The 25299-nt window shown below is 34.4% G+C and overlaps 1 protein-coding gene across 3 annotated transcripts in view; it reads left to right on the forward strand.

Annotated features, from left to right (window-relative positions):
• Positions 1-25299, forward strand: part of ASCC3 (activating signal cointegrator 1 complex subunit 3) — a 347397-nt gene that overhangs the window by 186650 nt on the left and 135448 nt on the right. For all 3 annotated transcript variants that reach the window (XM_041745387.1, XM_041745404.1, XM_041745396.1), the window contains exons 14-16: positions 3123-3257; positions 23936-24127; positions 24425-24649. In XM_041745387.1, coding sequence (XP_041601321.1) covers positions 3123-3257; positions 23936-24127; positions 24425-24649 — 552 coding nt within the window. The remainder of the gene's footprint in view (positions 1-3122; positions 3258-23935; positions 24128-24424; positions 24650-25299) is intronic.

Genomic DNA, 25299 nt, shown 5'->3' on the forward strand with positions numbered 1-25299 from the left:
GTAAATAAAGAGGCTATTAGGGAATTTTTAATGTCATCTTTGTAGTGGTCATTTTATTTATATTTCCTTTTAAATTTACTTAGGAGAAGAAAAGTAAATTGGTGGTAATTATTAACTAATTTCACACAGTAGTACAGTAGTCATCTCAAAAGCTGTTAATAATTCAATTTTTAGACCCCACTCCTAGACATTCTTACTCAGTTGGTTTTAAGAGAAAACATAAGAGAAAAAAAATCTGCCTTAACTTTTTAAGAAGGACCCAGAAGGGGAGGACCCAGAAGTCTATTTTTTTGAGCACCAGCGGTAATTCCAATGAAGAGGTCCCTGGGCCTCAGTGTAAGAAACTTTGAAAGAGAATGTACTTCTTCAAGCTAACACACTAAAATTACCAAGAATAAATTCTTTAAATACTATTGTGGGCTTCTCCATCCAGCCTGCACCCTGCTTCCATAGCCAGATAGCTAATTACTAGTGATTCTTCCTTGCCAACAGTAGTGTACCCATTTGGAGCCTTAGAACCTATTTCTCATTGTATCCCTAGTGCTTAGTACATTGTTTGGTACTTAGTAGGTTCTGTGCAAATATAGTGTGATGGATGAATGAAAGAGACACACCAGCTCCATGTTTAGCATTTCTGAATTATCGCTGCTCCATGTGTCTAGTTTTTTTTCACCTTCTTTAATTTGTACATGTCTTTTACAGAAGGGACCATGTCTTGCCCATATTCATATTTCATCTTCCAACATTTTTTGTACATACATGGCTAGTAAATACTCATCAAGTAAAAAATATTTTGTGCTTATTTAATACATCATACATACATTATCATCTCCATGAAGGCAGAATTTTGACTCTCTTGCAATTTTCTCAGGGCTTGATAGTGATCTCAGAAACATTTGAATGAATGCATAAATTAATTTTAAAAATAAATAATTTCATTTTAATTGAGGTTTTCATAAAATTTAATATTAGAGGTTAGTGAGGTTTTGTGAGTAATAAAAGTTAATTTTACATAAGAGAAAAAAATCTGCCTTAACTTTTTAAGAAGAAACTCACTGTTGAAATACCTTTTACTTTTTACAAGAGATGGGATCATAGAATCTGAGAGATTCTGAACTGATGAAGCTTCAGCAGGGCATTAGAATTAAGAGAATTTTCTAGCTAACTTAATATTAAGCAGCTTCTGTCAATAATGTTGAAAATATTACAATGAACTTAAATGGTATTCTCTTGACATCCTGTGAATAAAGATGTTTCTCCAGAAAGCTAGAGAGCCTATCGAAGTCAGATTTGGGGTTTGTTGTTGTTGTTGTTGTTGTTGTTTTTAGTTGAAAAGAAAAACAGAAGAATTTTCCAAGTATTCATGAAGCTTACTGAAATAAATTTTATTCGGATACTTTTTAGAGATACTCATGACCATATTTCTTTTCAAAACACATTAGTATCAGCAAATCAGTTAGAGCTCTAACCATGTATGAAAGCTTATGCTTTATATCCTTGATGGCTGTGATTAACTAATGTTAAATCTCTCTAGAGGACTTGTAGTGCTTGTTTTATTGTCTCTAAATGCAAGTTTTTCATTGAAGAATTTTGTTTTTTTCCAGATTATCTACCCTCCTTCACTTTGAATACTTTCTAAAAGAATATTAGTAATTTAAGCATTCCAATGTCTTGAATGTTTATTCTCTGTGATTTTACTGTCCTCTGAATTATAATTGGCATCCCATATGTGGAACAGTTTCTTTGGCAAGTTTATAGGCATAAGATTACTGTGAGTAAATTATACAGCATGTAATCTAGATCTGTGTCACTCTGTCTCCTTTCTAGCTAAATCCCAGGCCTTTTTACTTTTGTTCGTTTTCAAAATGACCTTCCCTTATACTTAGGTCAAATAGTATGAGCCTATCAATTCCCTGACTAAAACCATCAGTTACTTAGTTTTCTAAATGGAAATGACTAAATAATTATGTTTCTGGGAAAACATAACAGAAAAATATAGAGAGATATTGAGGGAAAGGCAAAAATTAGGACCTCCATGTTGCTGAAGCCTAAGAGAAATACATGGTAACTCCATAGAGTCTTAGAGATCTCAGTTTGGTTGGAAGCTGGGCTAGAACTTGTCTTTAAGTCACACAAAGCATCCATACTGCTGATTGTCCTTAGGTTGTATGTTTCAGATTTTGATTAAAATGTAAAAATTACCTAGAGATACTTGCTTCATATCATATAAAATTGAAAAAGATCAATTTTCCATATAGAAGAATAAATTATTATAGTAATGGCACTTTGGGAAGACTAGGGTGAGCTAAATGTGGGGGGACATAGAAGCCAAAGAAGAAAAAACACGGAGGAGAGAAGGCAGGCACTGATAGCAGCAGATGCAAAGTACTCCTCATTCTCTTATTTTATTCTCTTCAGTTGCATTGACACTCTGCATGATGACTGTCCCTGAAAAGACTTTTTTCCATTTCTCCTTGGCAAAGCATCCAGATACGTGACTTCCCCCTAATTCAGATTTCCACAGTCACTTTGTGAGTAATTCTACAGGAAGGTCAAAAAAAAAAAAAAAAAAAAACAACAACAACAACAGAAAATTCCAAATGCCTCTCTAGAAGCATTTTCATCTCTGGCAGTTCCCTAAACTCTATTTTAAATGGTGGTTCTTTGACATGATTTTGTCCAAAGGTGGCTGTTTTTATCATTTTCAATTTCTTTAAACATCTTGATAATACTGGAAATTTCGTTGACGGTGGAGAAAAAAAAAGGGCTCTTGTATATTTTTATATTCTGTCCCCGTAATGTATGATTTCATTCATGAATTATGTCTTCAAAAGAGAAAAGCACAAATTAAACTCCACATTTTATACAATCCATTAATTTCAGTTTTGACTTCCACTAATTTATAGGTTAACAGTATATAAAGCCTTAGTATTGAATTTTACTTAACTTACTTTTATTTTGTATGCACTTTGTTCTAAAATAAAGAAATGTAGGGGAATTCATAAACCAGGGATTATATTTTGGAAGATTAATGGTAGTATACATATGGTGGTTTTCAAACTAATATTAAGCTATCTTTTAATATATTTTAGTATTAAATAAATTCCTTTTCTTTATTTTAGGTGATGGTGTTTGTACATGCTCGAAATGCCACTGTAAGAACAGCTATGTCTCTAATAGAAAGAGCAAAAAACAGTGGTCAGATTTCCTGCTTTTTAACTACACAAGGATCTGAATATGGACATGCAGAAAAACAGGTAGGGAACAATGATGGCAAGATACAAGAACTTTATAAAGCATATACTGTGCCATATATTACAGATATTTTATATATGGTAGATCTATGACCTCCAATTTCCAAGGAGTTAATCTTACATATTTATCATGTTATAATCTATTCTTTTGATGATCTTCTAAATGATTTCAATGCATGATGTTTTCAGTTATATCTATCTATATGGTTACCATTGTGTTTAGTCCTACTCTTTAAAATAGAGTTAAAACATAAAATACAATTAAGTTCCCTAAAATATGTTAGCATCTAATAGGATTATTAGTCTTAAAACACTAATTAATATATTTTTTAATTCCTCAGTTTTAATTTCTGAGGTTAATATGGATACATGAAAGCTGCATGAGTAAAAGCTCTTTTTAAGAATGTGAAAGTTTAGGGGTGCCTGGCTGGCTCAGTCAGTAGAACATGTGATCCTTGATCTCGGGGTTGTAAATTCAAACCCCACTTTGGGTGTAATGATTATTTAAAAATAAGGCCTTAAAAAAAAAAAAAAAGAATGTGAAAGCTTGAGACACGGAAGTTTGACAGCAGCTACCTGCAACTTAACATATACTCAGGCCCTTAATAGCCTGAGTCCTCTTAGAACTGAAGAACCCCAAGCCCCATGCCAGATTTACCAAATCATAATCTACATTCTACCTCAATCCACAGGTGATTTACTGTACTTCACAGTTTGAGAAGCGCTTCTCTAGATAATTTGAGTATTGAGAGTATCCTGAGATTTACAGAATTTTTGTTTAATTATGTAGGATAATGATTTTGATCAAAAATAGGTAGACTACAGCCTGAAGGCCAAAGGTGGCTGTGTGTTGTTGTAATGCAGGTTTTATTAGAAAATAGCTTTGTCAGCGGCTGCTTTTTTGTTTTTGCACTGGGAGGGAAGAATTCAACAGTTATTATGAGGACTATGTGGCCCACTAATAAGCCTAAAATACAAGATGGCCCTTGACAGAAAATGTTTGCCCTGATTTAAAGCTGTGAAAATAAATTTTCACATAAAAAAGTCAGTGGGCATAAAATGATAGTAACCTCAAAGTATTTTATATGCATAAGATTTAACTGATGTGTACTGAACAGCTGTTAGCTGACAGACATTGTGCTATACACTTTCACTTTTATCATCTTGGTAAAATGTATTTAATTGTTATGACTCCACTATGAATTTAACCATTTTATATTGATATTTTAAATTCTGGACATGATAAATCTGATATAGGGTGTTTTGAACATCAGATTCTCTTAACTTAGAACTATAAACTTTGTTCATTTTCTTCATTTTTTCTACTTTATAAAATCTCTATTACATTACACTTACTAAACAGCTTTGTTGTTTTCCAGTTATTTACTAATTATGAATTTATGAGCGTCTTTGAAAAGTCGGGTTGGCATTCATAACTCTTCTTTCATTTCTTTGGAAGTACAAAGCAAATCTGTTGTTTTTAAAAGCCAAGCCTTGAGAGCCACCTTGTGGATTTCTGGTTACTTCATACCTCTCAATTCTGAGAGCTATTGCTATTCCAAATAGTGCAGATTTATTATTCACTTCCTATAATGATAATATTTAGCATTATCAAGTGTTTACTGGTACCTGACTGCCTTCTACATAACTCATTTAGTCCTCACAGAACCTTTGATATAGGTTTATATTGTCATTATACCTTGATATAGTATATGTGTAAGGATTTCAAATACAACATGAAATAAAGCATATAGAAATAATTTATATAGAGACATTTTCAAATAATGTTTATTTAACGTTGTCACCAAACATATTCACAGATCACTATGCTAAAAAGTAAGAAAAAGAAAAAAGACCTGAAGAAATGGAAAGTTTTATTACAGTTAAGTAGACTTGAAAATTCCAAGTCATTTTTATTACACCTTTTTAAAAATACTTTTATCATATTTGATTTTTATCCAATCTACCTATTGTTATTGGATTTTTTTAAACAAGAATGAAATTCACAAACATTTATTAATAAGTACATGTTTTCAAGAAACATTGTCCTGCTCACTATTATATTCCCAGCCTTTCATATAATATTTGGCTGATAGTAGGTACCCCCAAATTACTTTCTTTCGCCTTTGTTCCTATGAGACAAACATTATGAGATGGCCTCACTTTAATTTTCTCATTTGATCTACACCACTGTTCTGTTCTTAGAGATTCTTATCCCCGTTTTATAGATAAGGAAACTGGAACTGAAAGAATAATTTTCTTGGAGAAGGCCAAGTAACAAGTAGTAAAGCTATGATTTCATCAGTCTGACTCCAAAGCCTGCCCTTTTTACCACGCTCCATCCTAAATGTTCAAAACCAAATCCGATCTGCACTTTCTAAAGCATTTAGGGCTTTGAGGTTTTTTGTTCTTTTTGTTTTTGTTTTTGTTTCTAATCAAATGGAAGAACATTTCTGCAGCCTAACCATATCCTTCATTTCTGCTAAAGAGAGATTAAAAAAACGTGTCCCCTCTGTGGTGGTGGATATGATTTTATACCAAAAGATAAGGTAATCTTTCTGAATACTTTATCTTGAAGCTCCAAATTTTAGATTGTTCTTCTAGTGCTAGCTGTATTCTTATTTCTTTAAGTTCCTTTTGAACTTGAATGGTATTAACATTCTAGCAGTTCTGAGGAGCTATTATCATGATGATAGGAGATATTCTTTCCCATGTTTTTGAAAAATGAGAAATCAAGTACTCAAAACATTAAAATAAAATTAGAAGGTAAATTTGCTATGGTAGTACATAGAAATTTAGCCTCATGACTCCTGTTAATGGAAATACAGCTAAATCCCTACCATGCCATGCTAGTATTATACTCTTAAGTGTTTAATGTAACCATGTCAGTTCCTGACTTAGCAATTATGATTCTTAAAAGCATTTCTTCACAATTTTATTCAATACTCTAACTTTATTTGTATAAATAATAAGTAAAATTATATTGGGGAAGTTCTCCTTTTCTTTCTGTGTGTGTGTGTGTGTGTGTGTGTGTGTGTGTGTGTGTGTGTAACAAGACTGTGCCTTAGCCACAGTCGAAAATGAGTCTTTTCTTCCCACTAAGTAACAATATATTTTAGGACTCCTCATATCATTCCCAAATTTTTATATAAAATTAACCATCATTTGGAAAACAAACTATATTTCCAAATTGTCCACTGAAACAAGAAAATAGGGAAAGAAAAATGAAAGAGTAGCTTAAACTAGGGATGGAGCTCACATTCCTCTATGGGGAAGGGAGTATCTCAGCATTTCCAAATGTGGCCCAGAGCAAGAGTTCACTTTAAACCTCTGCTTACAACTTCCCCTCTAGAAGCTTGGGACACCTGGGTGGCTCAACAGTTGAGTGTCTGCCTTCTGCTCAGGGCTTGATCCCTGGGTCCAGGATCAAGTCCCGCATCAGACTCCATTAAGGGAGCCTGCTTCTCCCTCTGCCGATGTCTCTGCCCCTCTCTGTGTCTCTCATGAATAAATAAATAAAATCTTTAATAAAAAGAAGAAGAAGAAGCCTTGCAGCCTTAAATACCTAAATGTTTCTGAAACTTAATTTCTGTTCTATCAAATGGAATAATGATAGGGTAAATAACACCTATTCTAGTAGTTAACTATGAGAAACAAATGGAATAATATATGAGTTGTTTTGGAAAATGAACAATGATAAAACATTACATATACTATAGAAATCTACTTTGAGAAAGTATACATTAGAAAATGTAGCTAAATTTAATATATACTTAGAAAATAAATATCAATAACTAAATTTTAAAATGGTACAAAGATAATGACTTATATGAACAACTTTCCCTAATTTACCCTGCATATTTTTTGCTGTCCCACACAAAGATATTAAGAAACCACTATTTTCTGTAAGGTAGAACATAAGGAATAGTCATAAGCAGCTTAGGTTTATAGAAGTAAAACATTAGGGATGCAGATATTTTCTTTATTAAGCCATTATTTTCAATTATGATTTAATTTCAAGTTGAATGAATATTTCAATTAGAATCTTCAGATTTGGTTTCACTTGGAATCTCAGTCAAATAAATTCTTCCCTTTAGGGACAAGTTTTTAACAGGCTTTAAATATTCTAGTACTGGGATGAGTATTTCCACTCCTTCCCGTACAGTTTTTCTTTGACTTACAGGTACTGATATGTGATTTGACTTTTTATAATTAGTGATATCAGGAATTTTCCTTATAGGTAGAAATGGTCTATCATGCAATAAGCCTAATGAATATAGTTATCGGAAATATCTATTAAAACAGAACTCGATGAAAAATCCAATAATAACATGGTCCCTCAAGCTACCTTAATCATTTTTTGATATTTTTATTGTTATCTAGATCTACCAACTATTTCCTTGTTTTTTTTCATAGGTTCTCCTTAGCCTTTGCCTAAATTAATGAATATGGCAGTGAATTTCCTTTAATCAAAGACAACCATGACAAATTCATAACTATCAAAAGCTACATTTTACTAAAAACAATCTGTCTTTAAAAATGTTTAATCATACAATATATACAATACATGCTGCTTCCCTTTTTGGATTTCACTATCCATCTGAGTCCTTTGCTGGCGTCAAGCGCTTAGCCTCTGCTGACTCTGGCCTGAAGCAATCACAGGCTCTGATATCTTGAAGGTCTTCACAATCTCCTCCCAGTCACGGTAGCTCAAAGCTATAATTAATTTCCTAAATTAAGGAAATTTGACTTTGATATAAGTTATCTGATCCTTAATATTAATAGCTTTATTTCTGCCTTAGCAGTTTTTACAGTCAGTATGGCCAAATAAAATTAGAATTACTCTTCCTGGTGTAGTTGACATCTACTAGCTAAAGACAGTAGCAGATGCCTAACAGACCCCTTTCTCTTATTTTTTTGTTTAAATATATGCAAAATGTTTCTGAGTTTATTCTTTCCTTAACCATGTCACCTCATTTATTTTTGGACGTTAATATAGTAATTTTAGTGTTATAACATTGTTGTAACTGTATAGGAAGTGTCAAAAATGTATTAATATTTTAAATAAAACCAAATAAAATTAATAAAAAAAATAAAATAGAACTGAGGATTTAACTGAATTTTTGAAAGCATGACTTTTCTGTTTTCAAAGGGAAATAGCCCCTTGAGAAATACAGGCTTTGGATCCAGGCAAATCTGGACATTAATCTGGACTCAGGCACTGTAATACAACCTATTTTAATATCCTTGAGCCACAATTTCACCATAAACAAGGTGGCAAGAATACCTATATCTTAAGATTTTTGTAATAAATAAGGTAATGTATCCTGCCTAATATATTGTAGACACTCTATAAATGGTTACATATGTACTTTAAAGGGAAAAAAGATGATAACGTCAAAGAATGACAGATGTAACAACATTTAAATTTGAAGCTTTGGACAACAAAAAAATAATACATTGAGTTGTAAAAGACAATAACAGGTTGGGGAAAATATTAGTAACTATATTTTTATAGTATTAGTATCTACATCTTTATGTGTATATTCATCTTTATTTTGTACTTATTAAAGTTTAATAACTAAAACATGAAATTTTCAGTAAATAAATGAGCAAGGAGAAGAAAAAGGTAAACTGAAATAAAAAATAATTGGAAATATATTGCAAATTAACAGACTTAAACAGATTTAAATTACTCTTAAACCTAATAAATCTTTAAAGACTAAAACTGACAATGTCTATTTTTAAAGATGATTTGAGGATTTGGTACATTTCTAAGTTTCCTGTGGCAATGAATGGTTCAGTCCTTTAAAAAAAAAAAACATTTTGGTAATATATGTTAAGAGCCATGAGGAGCTTCCAGATCCTTTGGCCATGAAATTCTAAACCTGTAAATCTTTCCAAGGACAGATGAAAAAGAAAAGGAAAATACACGAACACATTATAATGGAAAAAAATGCAGCATAAGTATCCAACAGCAGGGGAATTTTTAAAAGTATGAACAGCAATTCAATTAAATATTATATACCTAGTGAGAACAATTATTATAAAGTATATAATAAGACGTCCAGTTCTAAATTACCTGTCAGTTTTAATTCAATTGATCAAATTTCTTGTGCCACAGAAAATAAGTAGCAAAACAAGGTGGAGTTTCTCTGTCTTTAAGACACAGGGAATATTGCAGAGGATTTAGGAATACATAATAAGGAAAGCAAAATATGATAAATAACATAAGAGAAACATAAAAACTTCAAGGAGGAAAAGTAGATTAATTCAAACCAGTGATCTTGTATCTCAATCTGCAGCAATAAGGGTAAAGGGCATTCCAAGGAAAGAAGAAAGGGAACATAAGCAAAGGAAACCACAGGATATATTTGGACAATGAGAGTATTCCCTTTTCACTGGAGTATGTGATTCACGAAGGGCTTGGCATATATATTTTGGTCAGTATGTTGAGGACCTTAAATCATAAGCTTAAGCACTTGGACTTTATATGCAGTAAGGAGCTATTGAAGACTGTGGAAGAGACAAGTTATATGACTAGAATTCAGGTGCAGATAAGTAGGACTCATTTTCCTCCATGCAGGGGGAAATCCCATGGTTCAGGTGTTCATTTCAGTCTAATGGATGGCTGACTTTGAGTAAAGGAGACTCTTCCTAAGGGACATGGAAAATGACATTGGAATCTTATTCTTACTATTTTTGTTATTACCTTTAAGTAAATTTTGATTACAGCAATTTTTATTCTTATGCTTAAAGATGTATTTTAGAAGCATAAAGTAAAATTTTTTACAACAAATATATATATATCTTGTTAAGGAACCATGCTGTTTTGGAAACTGTTAATTGGAATATTGTTCTCTCATATGAAAATACTTTAGTAGGAGAAGAGCTCTAAAGACATATAGATTAAATAGCTAACGTTATTAAATCCTTAGAGATACAGAGATTTATACTAATAAAATTTAAAGATCAAAATCCCATTTCACAATGTGATTTTTTTACTGTTATTTTGGCTTTTATGGCCAAATGGAAATAATAGGTATAAAGAATGCAATTTTAGATGAGATTTCCTTTTGTTAATTAAGGTGCTCTCTCTGGAATGCTAAATTATTTCTATGTAATTGGGTTACAGTAATATTAGGGTAACCTATGTGGAAACCAAGACCATCTTTCAAGGGTTTTAACACAGACAAAGCACCTGGTACTTCCTTTCTTTTAAGTTACAGCAAATAATTAGCACAGCCAGAATCACATATAAAAATTGGCTATGGGGAATTAGGTTATTCTGTGTCCTTGTGAATTGATTATATATCTATAAGCCTCAGTTTTTAGTGATGGTTACTTGGTGAATATTTACTGAATGTAAGCTAGTTTCTGGTCACTGTGGTAGATCAATAGATACCAAGCTAGGAAACTCTGCTGTCAGCCTGTTTACAGTGGATTGAAGAAGACTGTCATATCAGTTAGGATTCAGTAAAGGAAACAAACCACTCTAGGTCCATTTAAAATAAAAAAGAATCTTGTACAAGAAATTAGGTACTTCCTAATGTTGATAAGATTGGAGAAGTAGAAGTTAGGGGCTACCATTAAAACTATTGAATTTAATCCAGCTACTATGATGGTGATCCAGGAGTTGCCAAACCACAGCTACTAATATACATGTCTTTTCAATACTCAGGAACACACTGGAAAACTAAGTTTTGAATGTGTGATACATCTGTTAAAATCTTCAACTGTCATTTCTCCCATATCTTGTTTACCAGCAAAATACAATAGCAGGAAGATGGTTTTCTGTTAACTTCCACCATCCAGATCTTACACAAGTGCATCTGATTAGCAGAATTGATTTTTGCCTCCAGGACCCTGCTTACAAAAAAATCTGGGAAATACAGTTTTTACCTTCTGACCCATGCAATACAGGAAGGCTCATAGAAGGATCTGGGAGTTGGGTGCTGATTAATACTCTTTGCTTTAATTGAGGAAGAAAAAGTACCTGCCCCTTTACTCTTATGGAACTTACGTTCTAGAAGGACAGTGTAATTAATCACCTAATTAAATAATTTAATTACATTTGTAATAAATAATAAAGAGGGACAGAATTGCTAGGGGAAAATAAAATTAGAGGATCTGATTTAGACTGATGGTGTGAAGTCTTGGCTAAGAAAATACAGTTGAAGCTGAGATTTGAAGGTTAGATCACAAAGCAAAGAACAGCAGAAAAGTATTCTAGCAAAAGGCTCTGACATCAGAAAAGCAATAGCACATTGAAGGAAGTAGATAAAAGTCAAAGTGACTAAAACATAGAGGTGCCTGGGTAGCTCAGTTGATTAAACATCTGACTTTTGTTTTCTGCTCAGGTCATGATCTCAGGGTGTGAAATTAGGCTCTGTGCTCAGCAGGGAGTCTGATTCAAGATTTTTTTCTCCCTCTGCCCCTACCCCTCCCTATATGTGTAAACATTCTCTCTCTCTCAAATAAATAACTCTTTTTTAAAAGATGACTGAAACAGAAAATGATAAGGAGTTGCAAATGGTATCTTTGTGGCATAAGATGAATCTAATGTTATAGACAAAAGTCAGATCATGAGGACCTTTGTATATCATGTTACATATCTGGTGTTTTATCTTAAAAGCAATGGATTGTTATTAGAGAAGTTGGGAAAGGAGGGTGACACCATCACCAAATTGTATTTGTAAATAAGATCACGTTACATCCAGGCAAAGCAAGAGAGTATTGGGAAGACCATTTGAAGATGTGGATTCATTAGAGGAATATTTGAGAAATAAAATTGCTAGGACTTGATGGTTAATAAGATATGGAAGATTGAGGAAGAGAGGGATCCCTGGGTGGCGCAGCGGTTTGGCGCCTGCCTTTGGCCCAGGGCGCGATCCTGGAGACCCGGGATCGAATCCCACGTCGGGCTCCTGGTGCATGGAGCCTGCTTCTCCCTCCGCCTGTGTCTCTGCCTCTCTCTCTCTCTCTCTGTGACTATCATAAATAAATAAAAAAATTAAAAAAAAAAAAAGATTGAGGAAGAGATCTAGAAGTTTTCTAGCTTCTAAAAATGTCTGTTTTACATTGTCGAGTATGTAGTTGGGTCATTTATGAAGGAAAAGGATAGAGAAGGATTACTTTAGAGGGAAGGTGTGGATCTTGGATTCTATATGGATATGCTGAGTTTTGATGCCTGTGATACTTACAGAACTAGAGTAAGCATTGGATAGATATATCGATCTAATATATCAGAAGCAGTCTGTTTTGGAGTGGGAAAACTGGGAGTGGATGTGAGTGATTAAAGAGCACAGAACCTTGGAGCGCCTGTGTGGCTTACTGTTGAGCTTTTGACTCTTAATTTCAGTTAAGGTCATGATCTCAGGGTCTTAGGATCAAGCCCTGTTCAGGCTCCTCACCAATGGGGAGCCTGCTTCAGGATTCTCTCTCTCCCTCTGCCCCCACTCCTGCATGTGCTCACACTCTCTCTCCCTAAAATAAGTAACTAAATCTTTAAAAAACAAAAAAGAGCACAGGACCGATTTTGAGGAATTCTGGTATTAGATAGAGAAGGATGAGCCAACAAAGCACCTTCCAAGGCATTGACCTAAACCCAAAGGAGTATACTGTCATAGAGGCAAGGAAAGAGTGTTTCAGAGTGAAGTGATCATCTATACAGAGTACCACTGTGAGTAGTCAAGTAATATAAGGACTGCAAACAATTCATTGTATTTAACAAAATGCAAGATACTGGTGACTTTGGAGTTTTGTTTTTTTTTTTAAAAAAAGAATTTATTTATTCATGAGAGACACAGAGAGAGTGACAGAGACATAGAGGGAGAAGTTGGCTCCCCACAGGGAGCCCAATGTGGGTCTTGATCCTGAGACCTGGGATCACGCCCTGAGCCAAAAGCAGATGCTCAACTGCTAAGCTACCCAGGCATCCCTAGAGCTTTCTTTAATTCACTTAGTGAAGAGCAAAAAATAGATTGTCATCTCATGAATGCAGAAATAGAAAATTCAAGTATGGACACTGATTTTGAGAATTTAATTTATATACAACTGAAAAAGGGATGATATCTAGGAAATACGAAGTAGTACCTAGAAAGATAGACATATTCTTTGCAAAGTGGAAGTAGCATGTTTGTATTTTATGGGAGCTGTTCAAGAGAGAATGAGAAGGGATTGCAATTGATTAGCTATTCATATAGAAAAGAAAAGGAACCACAGATAATATAAGAGTCCTGAGAAGTCAAGAGATATGGGATCTAAAGAACAAGTATATTTTCCTTATATAGGAGTTAGTGTACTTCTGTTAAAACAGAAGGGAAAAATTTTTTAAATGGGTTCTGATGCAAATAGGTTTTAGGTTTACAGCAGGAAGATGAGGGTTCCTGCCCTCGTCTTTTGTATTTTCTTTATGAAGTCAATATTAAGGTCATCTTAGAATCAAGGGTAATAATGTAGTTAGTTTGTAGAGGAAAAATAGAGACCTATTATAGACCTTGTGAGACATGTGAAAATAAATGGACTCCAAAGACATTGTATAATCACTGTCCAGTGTTAAGGGCTTGTTAAGATTGTGATCATGGATTTAGAGTGGTTTAAGTTGCACCTGTATATATTTTTTCTTAAACATTAGCCACCTTAGGTTTTCCAAGTTTAGCATTTTTCCAGTCAGATATGACAAAAGGGCAAATAAGTTTAAGAAATTAGTGGGAGGGTGATTAAAATGTTGAGCTCTGCTTTCTAAGCTGGAGAAAGAGCAAGAGGAAAGTCTGGGTAAGAGGAATAGAAGCAGGTACTGCTGATGAATAGAAAAGTAGAGGAATTGTGATATCGAAGTGTCATTGATGATAAAGAATAGACTTAGAAAAATTGAGCAAGCTTGAAATATACAAAGCTTTGATCAGAAGTTGAGATGTTTGTCTAGTGATTTTGGAAGTGGTACAATTGTGAGTTGATGACAAAGCCTAGAAATAATAATTGATGTAGCTGAAGTGGGACAGAGGAGATGTCACTGGAAAGGAGGGTGTCAAGGAACTGAAGAGTGAGTGTTTTGGGTGTACACATGGAAAATACTGTCACCTAGGATAATGGCAGGAATGGGATGGAGAGAAAGACTAGGAGCCCATAGGTGTCAAGTCTTCATCGGATAAGATTAAATGACAGGTGGCATAGATTGACTAGGCCTTAAAAGAGCAGGAGTTTTTATTTTAAAAAATGAGTACATAATTGGAAATGGTGATGAGGAAAAGAGATATCGTCTCTTGGGCAGCCCTGGTGGCTCAGCGGTTTAGTGCCGCCTTCAGCCCAAGGCATGATCCTGGAGACCTGGGATTGAGTCCCATGTCAGGCTCCCTACATGGAGCCTGTTTCTCCCTCTCCCTGTGTCTCTGCCTCTCTCTCTGTGTGTGTGTGTGTGTCTCTCATAAATAAATACATAAAGTTTATTAAAAAAAAGAGAGAGAGAGATCGTCTCTCACCACTTGAGAGGGCTGGATGGGAGGCAGAGTCCATAGAGAGTCAGGTTTCGGCTAAGGTGAGGTAATAGAAGATGATATAGTTTGCTGATCATTGCGTGGCAATTCAGAGAGGAGAGCAAGGAATTCCATATCCTAAGGTGTAGAAGTAATAGAGAAGGTAAGGAACTGAGTCAAGAACAAAGAAATAGAGAAGCCCGGGTGGCTCAGCGGTTTAGTGCCACCTTCAGCCTGGAGACCCAGGATCGAGTCCCGCGTCGGGCTCCCAACATGGAGCCTGCTTCTCCTTCTGCCTGTGTCTCTGCCTCTCTCTCTCTCTCTCTCTCTCTCTGTGTGTGTGTGTCTCTCAAATAAATAAATAAATAAATAAATAATCTTTAAAAAAGAGCAAAGAAATACCAAATATTTGGGAGATGTTTGTACAATAGAGAAATTGGTTTCCCATTAACTGTTTCTATGCCAGGTATCAGAATCTGAAACTACGGCCCTAAAACTTTTAACATGATCATCAGAAATTCTGATCATAGTTTTAGTGAGTTGATCTAGTGACTATATGACTAGTGGACCTTATCCTGAGAACAGGAGTGGGAGAGATTATGTATTTCCTTCTGACAGCCTCATGGAGGACCGAGTATTACATGACTTGGTATAGATGTCAATAGAACCAATTTTAGATGTCTCCAAGAATAATGCTTAAAGTGGAGCAAGAACTTTGAAGGAGAGAGATGGGTGAGGGAAAATTGCATATTATATTCCTTAGATCTCTAAACTCCTTTGTCAAAAGAGAAGCCAGGTACTGTTTTATGTTCCTAAGTAAGCAGGTCCACTTTCTTGTGTTGATTATCTTTATAAACATTGAAGGATAAAAATAGCACTTACCAAGATAAGAATTTTACAGTATTTTTTTCTGCCATTAATAATGCATTCTCACTAATGATTGTGAGAATGAATGGCATCACTTGGAAGAAGATATTTGCTTCCTGGTTAAATTTTAGTTTTTCTTTTTTTTTTTTTTTAATTTTTTATTTATTTATGATAGTCACAGAGAGAGAGAGAGAGAGGCAGAGACATAGGCAGAGGGAGAAGCAGGCTCCATGCACCGGGAGCCTGATGTGGGATTCGATCCCGGGTCTCCAGGATCGCGCCCTGGGCCAAAGGCAAGCGCCAAACCACTGCGCCACCCAGGGATCCCAAATTTTAGTTTTTCTAATGGTAGTTAAGTTGTTCCTTCTTAATGGATTTGATATCATCCACATTAAAGCATATCTTATCAAGACAAATAACCTCGGAAGGCTTACAAACATCACTGTAAATTAGTTACACAATTTTGTCATGCTTTTTCATCAAGGGCTTGCATCTTAACTGAAGTTCTTATGTTGCTTCTGTATATTTTTGGTCTTATTGGAAAAAAAATCTGTTTTCCTTTAATAACCTCAATTGCTTGTTGTTAATGTTTTTTTTTAAATTATGTTTCTAATTCCTGTATTTGTGTTAATTTGAATGTCAGCTTTGGGAAGTGGTGACATTTTAATCTTACTCATTTTTAAAAGTACTCACACTGACTTCCAATCTCATGGATAAGACAAAGATATGTAAGATCATGGAAGGAAGCCATGCATGCTTTCACTGAGGGAAAAGATTTTGTACTCTCTGTGCGCTAATAGATTATCTTAGCAGTTGTTCATTCCATTCTAATTTTACTGACAATATAGCCCTTTATAGGAAGTTCACTTGTGAAAAGTAGAAATATAAAGTCAGAGAAAACCAAACTCAAACAATTCTTAAACGAAGCACCTGACTTCCTTTACCTTTTCACAGTTCGTGCTCTTTTGTGCCGTATTTCCATGTGCAGAAACACTTATCCAGTTAATATACTATTAGGTCTTGAATGGCTTCCTTGGAGAATCCAGTGCTCCATTTAGAGAATGTGAACGAGATGAATCCTATTTCTGCAGCTATTCAGAGGATAGTAAAGCCTGATCCAGGTAGTGCTCACCCTGTGAAGCCAGTTGGAAAAGCAGTGATTGTTTTGATACTTCAGAAAGCATCTCATGATAAACAAGTTAAGCTCTTTAACTCATGGTCTTAACCATCTCTTCTCCATTCATTTCTCTAAAAGAAATTCCTCTTAAAAAGCCTTTGTAAGGAAAGATTTTATGCAATGACCCATTATATGTATTTGCATGTATGTTTTAGTGTAAACAGATTTGATCATGTTATAAGCACTCTCATGTCTCTTGTAGCAATACATAGTGAAAATGTTTCCAAATTAGCACAGAAGATCTGATTCATTCTTATAACAACTTCATAGTATGGCATAATGTGCACACTATCTTAATTCATTTACCCAGTCCTATCTTTATGGACACTTTTGTTGTTTCCAATTATTTTTTATTGTAAACAGTGCTGTAGCAAACATTCTTGCTCATACTCTTGGCAGTTGCAGTAATGTCTATTGGGATAATCCCTAGCAGTGGAATTTATACATCAACATGGTGCAGGCATTTAAAATTTTGGCAAACAGTTTCAAATTGACCACTAGGGAGATGGTTGCAATTTACATTTCCTTAAGCAGCAACTTTCTCCCACGTGACTTTACTCTGGACAGCATCAAGTTTTTGAGTTTAAAAAAATGGTACTTCATTATTATTTTGACTGACATTTCTTTAATTTTAAATAAAGCTGAGCGTCTTCCATATTGACCACTTAAATTCCTTTTTTTCTTTTTTTGTAATTTGCTTATTTGTACCTAGGATCTATTGTATGTATATTAAATTGTATGCACTGTCATATGTGTTAGACATTTTCTTCCTAGTTAACTTTTGAGTTTTATTTGTTCATAAATATTTTTACTTTGTAGAAATTTTTTATCAACTTACTTATAGTCTTTGAGCTTTTTTCTTGCTTATAAAGGCCATACCTATTTTATCCATAATTTCCTCCAGCCTTTTTAACTTTCATTCCATTTTTATTATTAAATCTTTGTTCTATCTGGAATTTATTCCATATAGGAATGGACCCATTACCTTTTTCTGAATAATCCCTGTTTCTTTCATTGATTTTAAATTTTAATATAACACAGAATTCTCATATTTGCCTGAGTCAATTTCAGGACTTCTTTTCTGTTTCATTGATCTTCTCTGGTATCCAACTGGTTTCTTATTGTTACTATAATATCTTTAGTACCTGGGCTATAGTCATTCTGATTATTCTTCAATTTTAGATTTTTTCCTGAATAAATATGCAGGTTTACTTTTCAGGATGAACTTGAATAAAACCTCATATTCATGTTTTAGTTGAGTTAATGCCTTAAGTTAGTGGGAATTGGCATTGTTACCAAGACAAGTTATCTAAACTCAAAATCAAAGCATGTCATTTCATTTACTGAATATGTTCATATAAATAGAAGTATAATGCCCTTGAATTCTAAGGTTAAATTGTACTTAGTTGTGGTGTATTATTTTAATGCATTGATGAATTCTGTTTTCTAAAGTTCTTTACCACTTAGATTGATATACATAAGGGAGATTTCTCTGTTTTATTCTGTTTTCTGCTGCTTTATCAGATTTATATGTCAGTGCTATTTCACTGCTTCTGTAAGATTAATTTTGAGGCTTTCCTTCCATTTCTATGCCCTAGGGACTTTTAATAGTATTAGAATTAATTTGTCTTTAAAAGTTTGAAAGTCCAGATGTTTGATAAGTTTTAAATTTTCTTTCATTGCTTTTATTATTTTACAACTTTCTATCACTTGTAGGATAAATGTTATAAAGTATTTCCTTAAGACCATCCATCCCAGTTTTTTAAATGGTATGGATTGATTTTACAAAGTACTCTTTTCTGATTGTTTTAAACTGTGATATATTTCTGAACATTTGCTTTTTTTACATGACGAATTTTGTGTCTTTGTACTTCTGCTGTTGTGCTTGTGTACAACTGTCTATCTTCTTTTATTTAAAGTGTAGACAGTAAATATTTTAAGCCTGTGGAAATATGATGTCTGTCACAATTACTCAACTGCAGCCATAGATAATATGTAAACAAATTAATATAGCTATGTTCCGATAAAAGTTTATGTACAAAACAGACATTTGGCACATAGTTTGCCAACTCCTGTTCTTGCCAGCAATAGCCATTGGTGATTTTTATTTTTTTCTTTCAAAATAAGATTTTTTGTGTTTGCTTACCCATTTCACAAATTTTAAATCATTAGATTCCATTTTAACTTTATTAGAGTATCTACTTTTTATTTTTCTTTGGTTTTGTTATACTTTCATTTTTCTAACTCTTGAGTTAGATATTAATTTACTTATATTCTTATTTAGTTAAATATTTCAGGTATGATATTTTCTGAGAGCATTGAGTTTACTGTGTCCTATAAGTTAGATGTGTGGTGTTTTCATTCGTTTTCAGACTTATGCAATTTTAGTTTTTATTTTTTCCTTTGTTGTTTAAGAAAGTCAAGATATGGGCAGCCCGGGTGGCTCAGCAGCTTAGCGCTGCCTTAGGCCCAGGGTGTGATCTTGGAGACCCAGGATCGAGTCCCACGTCGGATTCCCGGCATGGAGCCTGCTTCTCCATCTGCCTGTGTCTCTGCCTCTCTTTCTCTTTCTGTGCCTCTCATGAATAAATAAATAATATCTTTAAAAAAAAAAAGAAAGAAAGTCAAGATAGGGACACCTGGGTGGTTCAGTGGTTGAGCGTCTGCCTTCGGCTCAGGGCGTGATCCCAGAGTTCGAGGACTGAGTCCCAGGTCGGGCTCCCTGCATGGAGCCTGCTGCTCTCTTTCTGCATCCATCTCTCTCTCTCTCTCTGTCTCTCTCTGTGTCTCTTATGAATAAATAAATAAAATCTTGAAAAAAAAGTGAAGATAAGAAAGATACATATATAAATTCACAGCTATGTGTTGGAGTCATTAATTATTCTGTTCAAATGTTTTACACCTGATTCAATACTTGGTCACATCTCTCTCTACCAAATGCTGCACTAGAGTAATAAACCTTACTGATCACCCTTAGCTCTCTCCTGCTCAGAAACCTTGAGAGGTTTTCTACTTTATTCAAAATAAAAGCCAAAATCTTTATAATGGGTGTCCTTAAACTCATGTTACAGACTGAATCTTCTTTCCACCTTCCAAGGCATAAGCATTGGCTCTCCTGATCCTACTTTTCTTATCACATATTTAATGCATCAAAGTATGCATGAATAAACTAGAAACAGCCCTAATTCTTTCCTTCCTTTCTACCTCCCTTCCTAGGCAGTCACCCAATTTTCCTTACTGTATAGCCTGCTCTCACCCTGACTTTATGTAGCATCTCTATTTCCTGTCTCCATCTTCTCACTGGAACTGTTCATAGCTCCATCCCCGCTCATCTCCATCTTTTCGTCCTTAGCAAAACTGTGAAGTCACCTCTCTAAACAACATATCTGGTACTGTTTAAGAACTTTACTTGGCCCTTTTCCTCCTGTGCTTGGGACCATATAAAGCCTGACCGAGTCCTCCTTTCCAGCATCATTTTCTTGCATTCACCGAATACCTTCTGAACATAATGTGCTTCAGACACACAGTATTCTTTGCTAGTTCTGGCTTTTATACTTGTTTATCCTGCTGCATACTGTACCACATGTAGCAGTGTATCACTTGTCTTTCAAGATACATTACACATTTTATGTAAAGATTTCTTTGATGGAACTAGCAGATCATTGATTCATTCATTCCAGAAATGGGCAGTAAGTACTAGCTGTGCAAGTGCTAGTGGGACAAACACAAACCACAATGTCATTCCTCCCCTCATTTCAGCTTTGTACATTTACTGCTATTAGAAACATACCATGTTTTATAGAAGTCACTTCTGTATGGGTCTTTCTTTCCATTCTGCAGATTACTCAAAGCTCAAATTTTGTCTTCAATTTCTTTGTATTTCTAGGATCCAGTACATGATAAACAGCTGTTTTGTATTTAAATTACCCTCTTTTTGGCCCTTTACAGTGCCTTTTTTTTTTTTTTTTGTCACTGTCATGTTTTATAAATTTGTTAGATACATTTCTTAGGAGTGCAAATAATTTAGTACAATAATTAAGTTGTATAGCACTAAATAGAATCATATGGTCAAATTATACAGTTGTACTATACATAGATGGATAAAAATAATCACTCCAGGTATCTTCCTGTAAGAAACTATAGTCCTTAAACTTTTGTGTATATCAGAATAACTTGAGGAGCTGATTAGAAGTGTGTATCCAAGAACATGAAAAGATGTTTCACATCAGTAGTCTACATTAGGAAAATGTAGATAAAACCACAGTGGGATAACACTACATATCTCTTACAATAGCTAAAATAAAAAATAATGACAGTCTTAAAAGCAGACAAGCACGGGAGGTAATTGGAATTCTAATATATTGGTGATGAAAATACATATGGTACAACCACTCTGAAAATGGTTTGACAATTTTCGTAAAAATAAGCATATATATTTTACCAGATGATCCAGCAATCACATTCCTGGTAATTACTTTAGAGGAATTAAAATATATTCTCTTACATACATGCATACACACACATACACATACAGAAACTTCATGTGGAGATCCATAGAGACACTCTATTCATAATTACCCAAAGTGGAAACAACTCAAACATCCTTCAGTGGGTGATTGGATTCACAAAATATCCATCCGTACCATAGAATTCCAGTCAGCAATAAAAAGGAATGAACTATCAGTACAACTTAGATAAATCTCAAAGGTATCAAACTGGGTAAAAGAAACTAGCCTCAAAATTTATTTATTTAAAAAAATACTGTTTTGTTCAATTCTATAACATTCTTGAAGTCATGAAACCATGAGGATGGAGAACAGAACATTGGTTGCCAGGGGCTGTGAGTGGGGAGGTTTAACTATAAAGGAATAACATGAGGAAATTTTAGGGTAAAAGAACTGTCTTGTATCCTGACTATGGTGATCATTACACAAATTGAACATATGTTAAAATTTATAGAACCATATACACAAAAAGGAAAAACTGAATTTTTTCTGTATGATTTTTAAAATAGGATTTATAAAAGCACATATCTCCAGGCCTGATTCCCAAGGATTCTAGTTTATTTGTTCTATGAGCAACTCAAATTTATTTTAGAATTGCTGTCACTTCAAATCTCTACTGAACCAATTAAAAAGCAATGGCACAATATATTAGCAAGAATGGAGACAAAAGAGAAGTTACCCCTGTTGCCTCTAACAGGCTGACCACACTGCACAAAAATAAAACAAGAATATACTCTTCGTGAAACTTGGAAAAGAAAGTCTTTTTGGTCTATGTGTATTTTGTTCAGGACCCTAAAAGGCTTAGAATGTGTTTAAGTTGTTATTTACCTGGATGGCCACTAGATGGAGTGGTTTGTTAATGTATTTCGGTTTCATATATGCAGTAGATTTCACGGAGGGCTGTTTTCTTAGATCATTTCTTTAGTTAATTGTTATTAACTTGAAGTTTAAATTCTTTTAAGATTTTATTCATTCAGGGGGATCCCTGGGTGGCTCGGGGGTTCAGCGCCTGCCTTTGGCCCAGGGCGTTATCCTGGAGTCCCGGGATCGGGTCCCGCGTCGGGCTCCTGGCATGGAGCCTGCTTTTCCCTCTGCCTGTGTCTCTGTCTCTCTCTCTCTCTCTCTAGGTCTATCATGAATAAATAAATAAAATCTTAAAAAAAAAAAAAAAGATTTTATTCATTCATTCATGAGATACATGGAGAGAGAGGCAGAGACGTAGACAGAGGGAGACAGACTTGATCCCAGCACCCCGGGATCACAACCTGAACCAAAGGCAGACGCTCAACCTCTAAGCCACCAAGGTGCCCAGAAATTTAAAATTTTAAGTGAGTTTAGGGGCAGTCAATATGACAAAATCTATAGTAGGACCCCAGGCTCCTGAAATCCCGCTCCCTGCCAGTGTAGTGCTCCTTACAAAAGAACTATGGAAAACTCTTTAAAAAGAAACTGTGAAAATGTTGATAATAAAAGTTTTAGAACAATAGCAAGCAAACACAGAACATGATGCCCAAATAGGAGCTTTTTTTAAAATATAGACTTTATAAAGATTTATTTATTTATTTGAGAGAGAGAGAACACACACATGAGCAGGGGGAGGGCAGAGGGAGAAGGAGAAAGAATCTCAAGCAGACTCCTCACGAGCACAGACACACTTTGGGTCTCAATGGATCCCACACCAGGAGATCATAACCTTGGCCAAAATCAAGTGTTGGATGTTTAACTGACTGAGCCACCCAGGCGCCCCCAAACAGGAGCTTTGATTACATAAACACTTCATTATGTTAATCTAAAGACTAATTTTGCAGAGACATTTTCTCCATTTTTATTGAGTCTTAGTGAATTTTTTAAATATTATGCTTATATGAATTACAGATATGTGGATCAAATACCACCTCTGAGCTCAGACCGGGTGAAAGAACAGACACCAAAAGTGAAGTTAGTATATTCAGGGCATTGTAAAGTTGAGAAACTAAGATGGGTGATCAGTGTCCATCAAAAATCACCAAGAACACACCTCTCGGTGAACACAGTTGGGTTTATTGGGTCATTGCAATGAGGAAGAGTGCATGCACTGGAAAATCAGGGCATCTCAGTAAGTTAGGGGAAAAGTCTTCCAGGGAGTAGGTCGTGTATAGAAAATATAAAGACCCTGGTGAAGTGGATGTGGATTGATCAAAAAGGGACTTAGAGAAAATTTCAACCCTAGTTGCTGGCGTTGGTTCATGAGGTTAGGGGATAAGAATAATTTCTGTAGACTCTTGCACTGTAAGAACTATGGCTTTTACTCCGAATGAGTTGGGAAAACATGAGTTTCTTTTTTTTAATCTATGCTTTTTTTAATAGAATATTTTTTATTTTGGAAGGATAGGAAACAGGTAATAATGATTGATTGCAAGGCTTAGTGAAAGAGATTTACTTTTAACTTCATTCCTCTTGGATTTTATGTCATGTTGGGGATTACCTATGTTTTTAGATAAAATATTGTTTTTAACAATTTTATACAGAACATTATATACTAAGTAAGACTTAGCAAGATCTTAATACACTTAATTGTATGCTTTCTTTGATAAACTCCTTGAATAAAAAAATGCTAAATAACAATTACTTGTAAATGCTAAGTAATGCTCCTTTATGTCTTATTGATATCTACTCCAGGTGCAGAAGTCAAGAAATAAACAAGTACGAGAATTATTTCCAGATGGTTTTAGTATTCATCATGCGGGAATGCTTCGGCAGGACAGAAATTTGGTTGAAAACTTGTTTTCTAATGGGCATATCAAAGTTCTGGTCTGTACAGCTACATTAGCCTGGGGTGTCAATCTTCCTGCTCATGCTGTTATTATTAAGGTAATAACTTATATTACATAGATGTGTGTGTCTTAAACCTGTGGATTGGTTTTTAAGAAAAATACTGCTATTTGGCTATTTCATTGGCTTCAAATTTTATTCATATAAGGTCAGAATTATTTTCTCCAAAAAAATCTAGTTTATATTGTGAAAATTTAACTCTATCACAGATGATGAAAGGATTAGTTAAAGTACACTTTTGAGATCTTGCCATATTTGCCTAATTTCAGTGTTCAGCTCATCAGGATTATATTTGTGTGTGTTTATGTAAATTCTTATTAACTTTTCCTCATCTAGGGAACACAAATATATGCTGCAAAAAGAGGCTCCTTTGTTGACCTTGGAATTTTAGATGTCATGCAGATATTTGGTCGAGCTGGAAGACCACAATTTGACAGATTTGGGGAAGGAATCATCATAACAACACATGACAAACTCAGCCATTACCTCACTTTGCTCACTCAACAAAACCCAATTGAGAGTCAGTTTCTGGAAAGCCTTGCAGATAACCTAAATGCAGAGGTAAGATCCAGTGAACAAAAGATTGGAATAGAGTCATCAGCTGAAAAAATGACCAAGTAAATATAAGGTTGAATAGATTGTATTCTGTAGTATTCAGGAATATAGCTTACGCCATCACATGGTCATGAGGCACAACAGACTAACAATATTGTCGATTAATTCAAAACAGTATAGGATGCAAGTGATAACCAACAGTACTATTTGCTAAGAGTGTACTTTTAAACTGTGGGGTTTTGTTACAGGCCAGAAATCTAGCCAAAGCTATACAAACTAGAAAAACAGAAATAGTAGTAACACCTGCTATATTTGTTTGTACTTCTATAGTTTTTATAACATTTATAAAGCCCTTTTATGTTAGGTCATTTGATTAACCTTGTTTTACGGAATAGAATTGCTTAAATTGAGCTACAGTATTATAGTTTGTTTCATGTGTGTATATGCATTTTGTGTTAAGATTTAAATAGCAGACTCTGGAAGTCTAGGTATCATATTAACTGGTAAAGAGAATAAACATTCTTAATTTAAGAGTCTGTGTGTCAAACATTCAAATGAAGTTTCCCTGTTTTCATGATATTTTTAATTTTTGCCCTGGCATTCAATACTTTCCTACTTCTCTATCCTTGCTTATCTTTAAAATGGACTCAAATAAT

Source organism: Vulpes lagopus, chromosome 1 (assembly GCF_018345385.1).
Source record: "Vulpes lagopus strain Blue_001 chromosome 1, ASM1834538v1, whole genome shotgun sequence".
NCBI lineage: Eukaryota > Metazoa > Chordata > Mammalia > Carnivora > Canidae > Vulpes > Vulpes lagopus.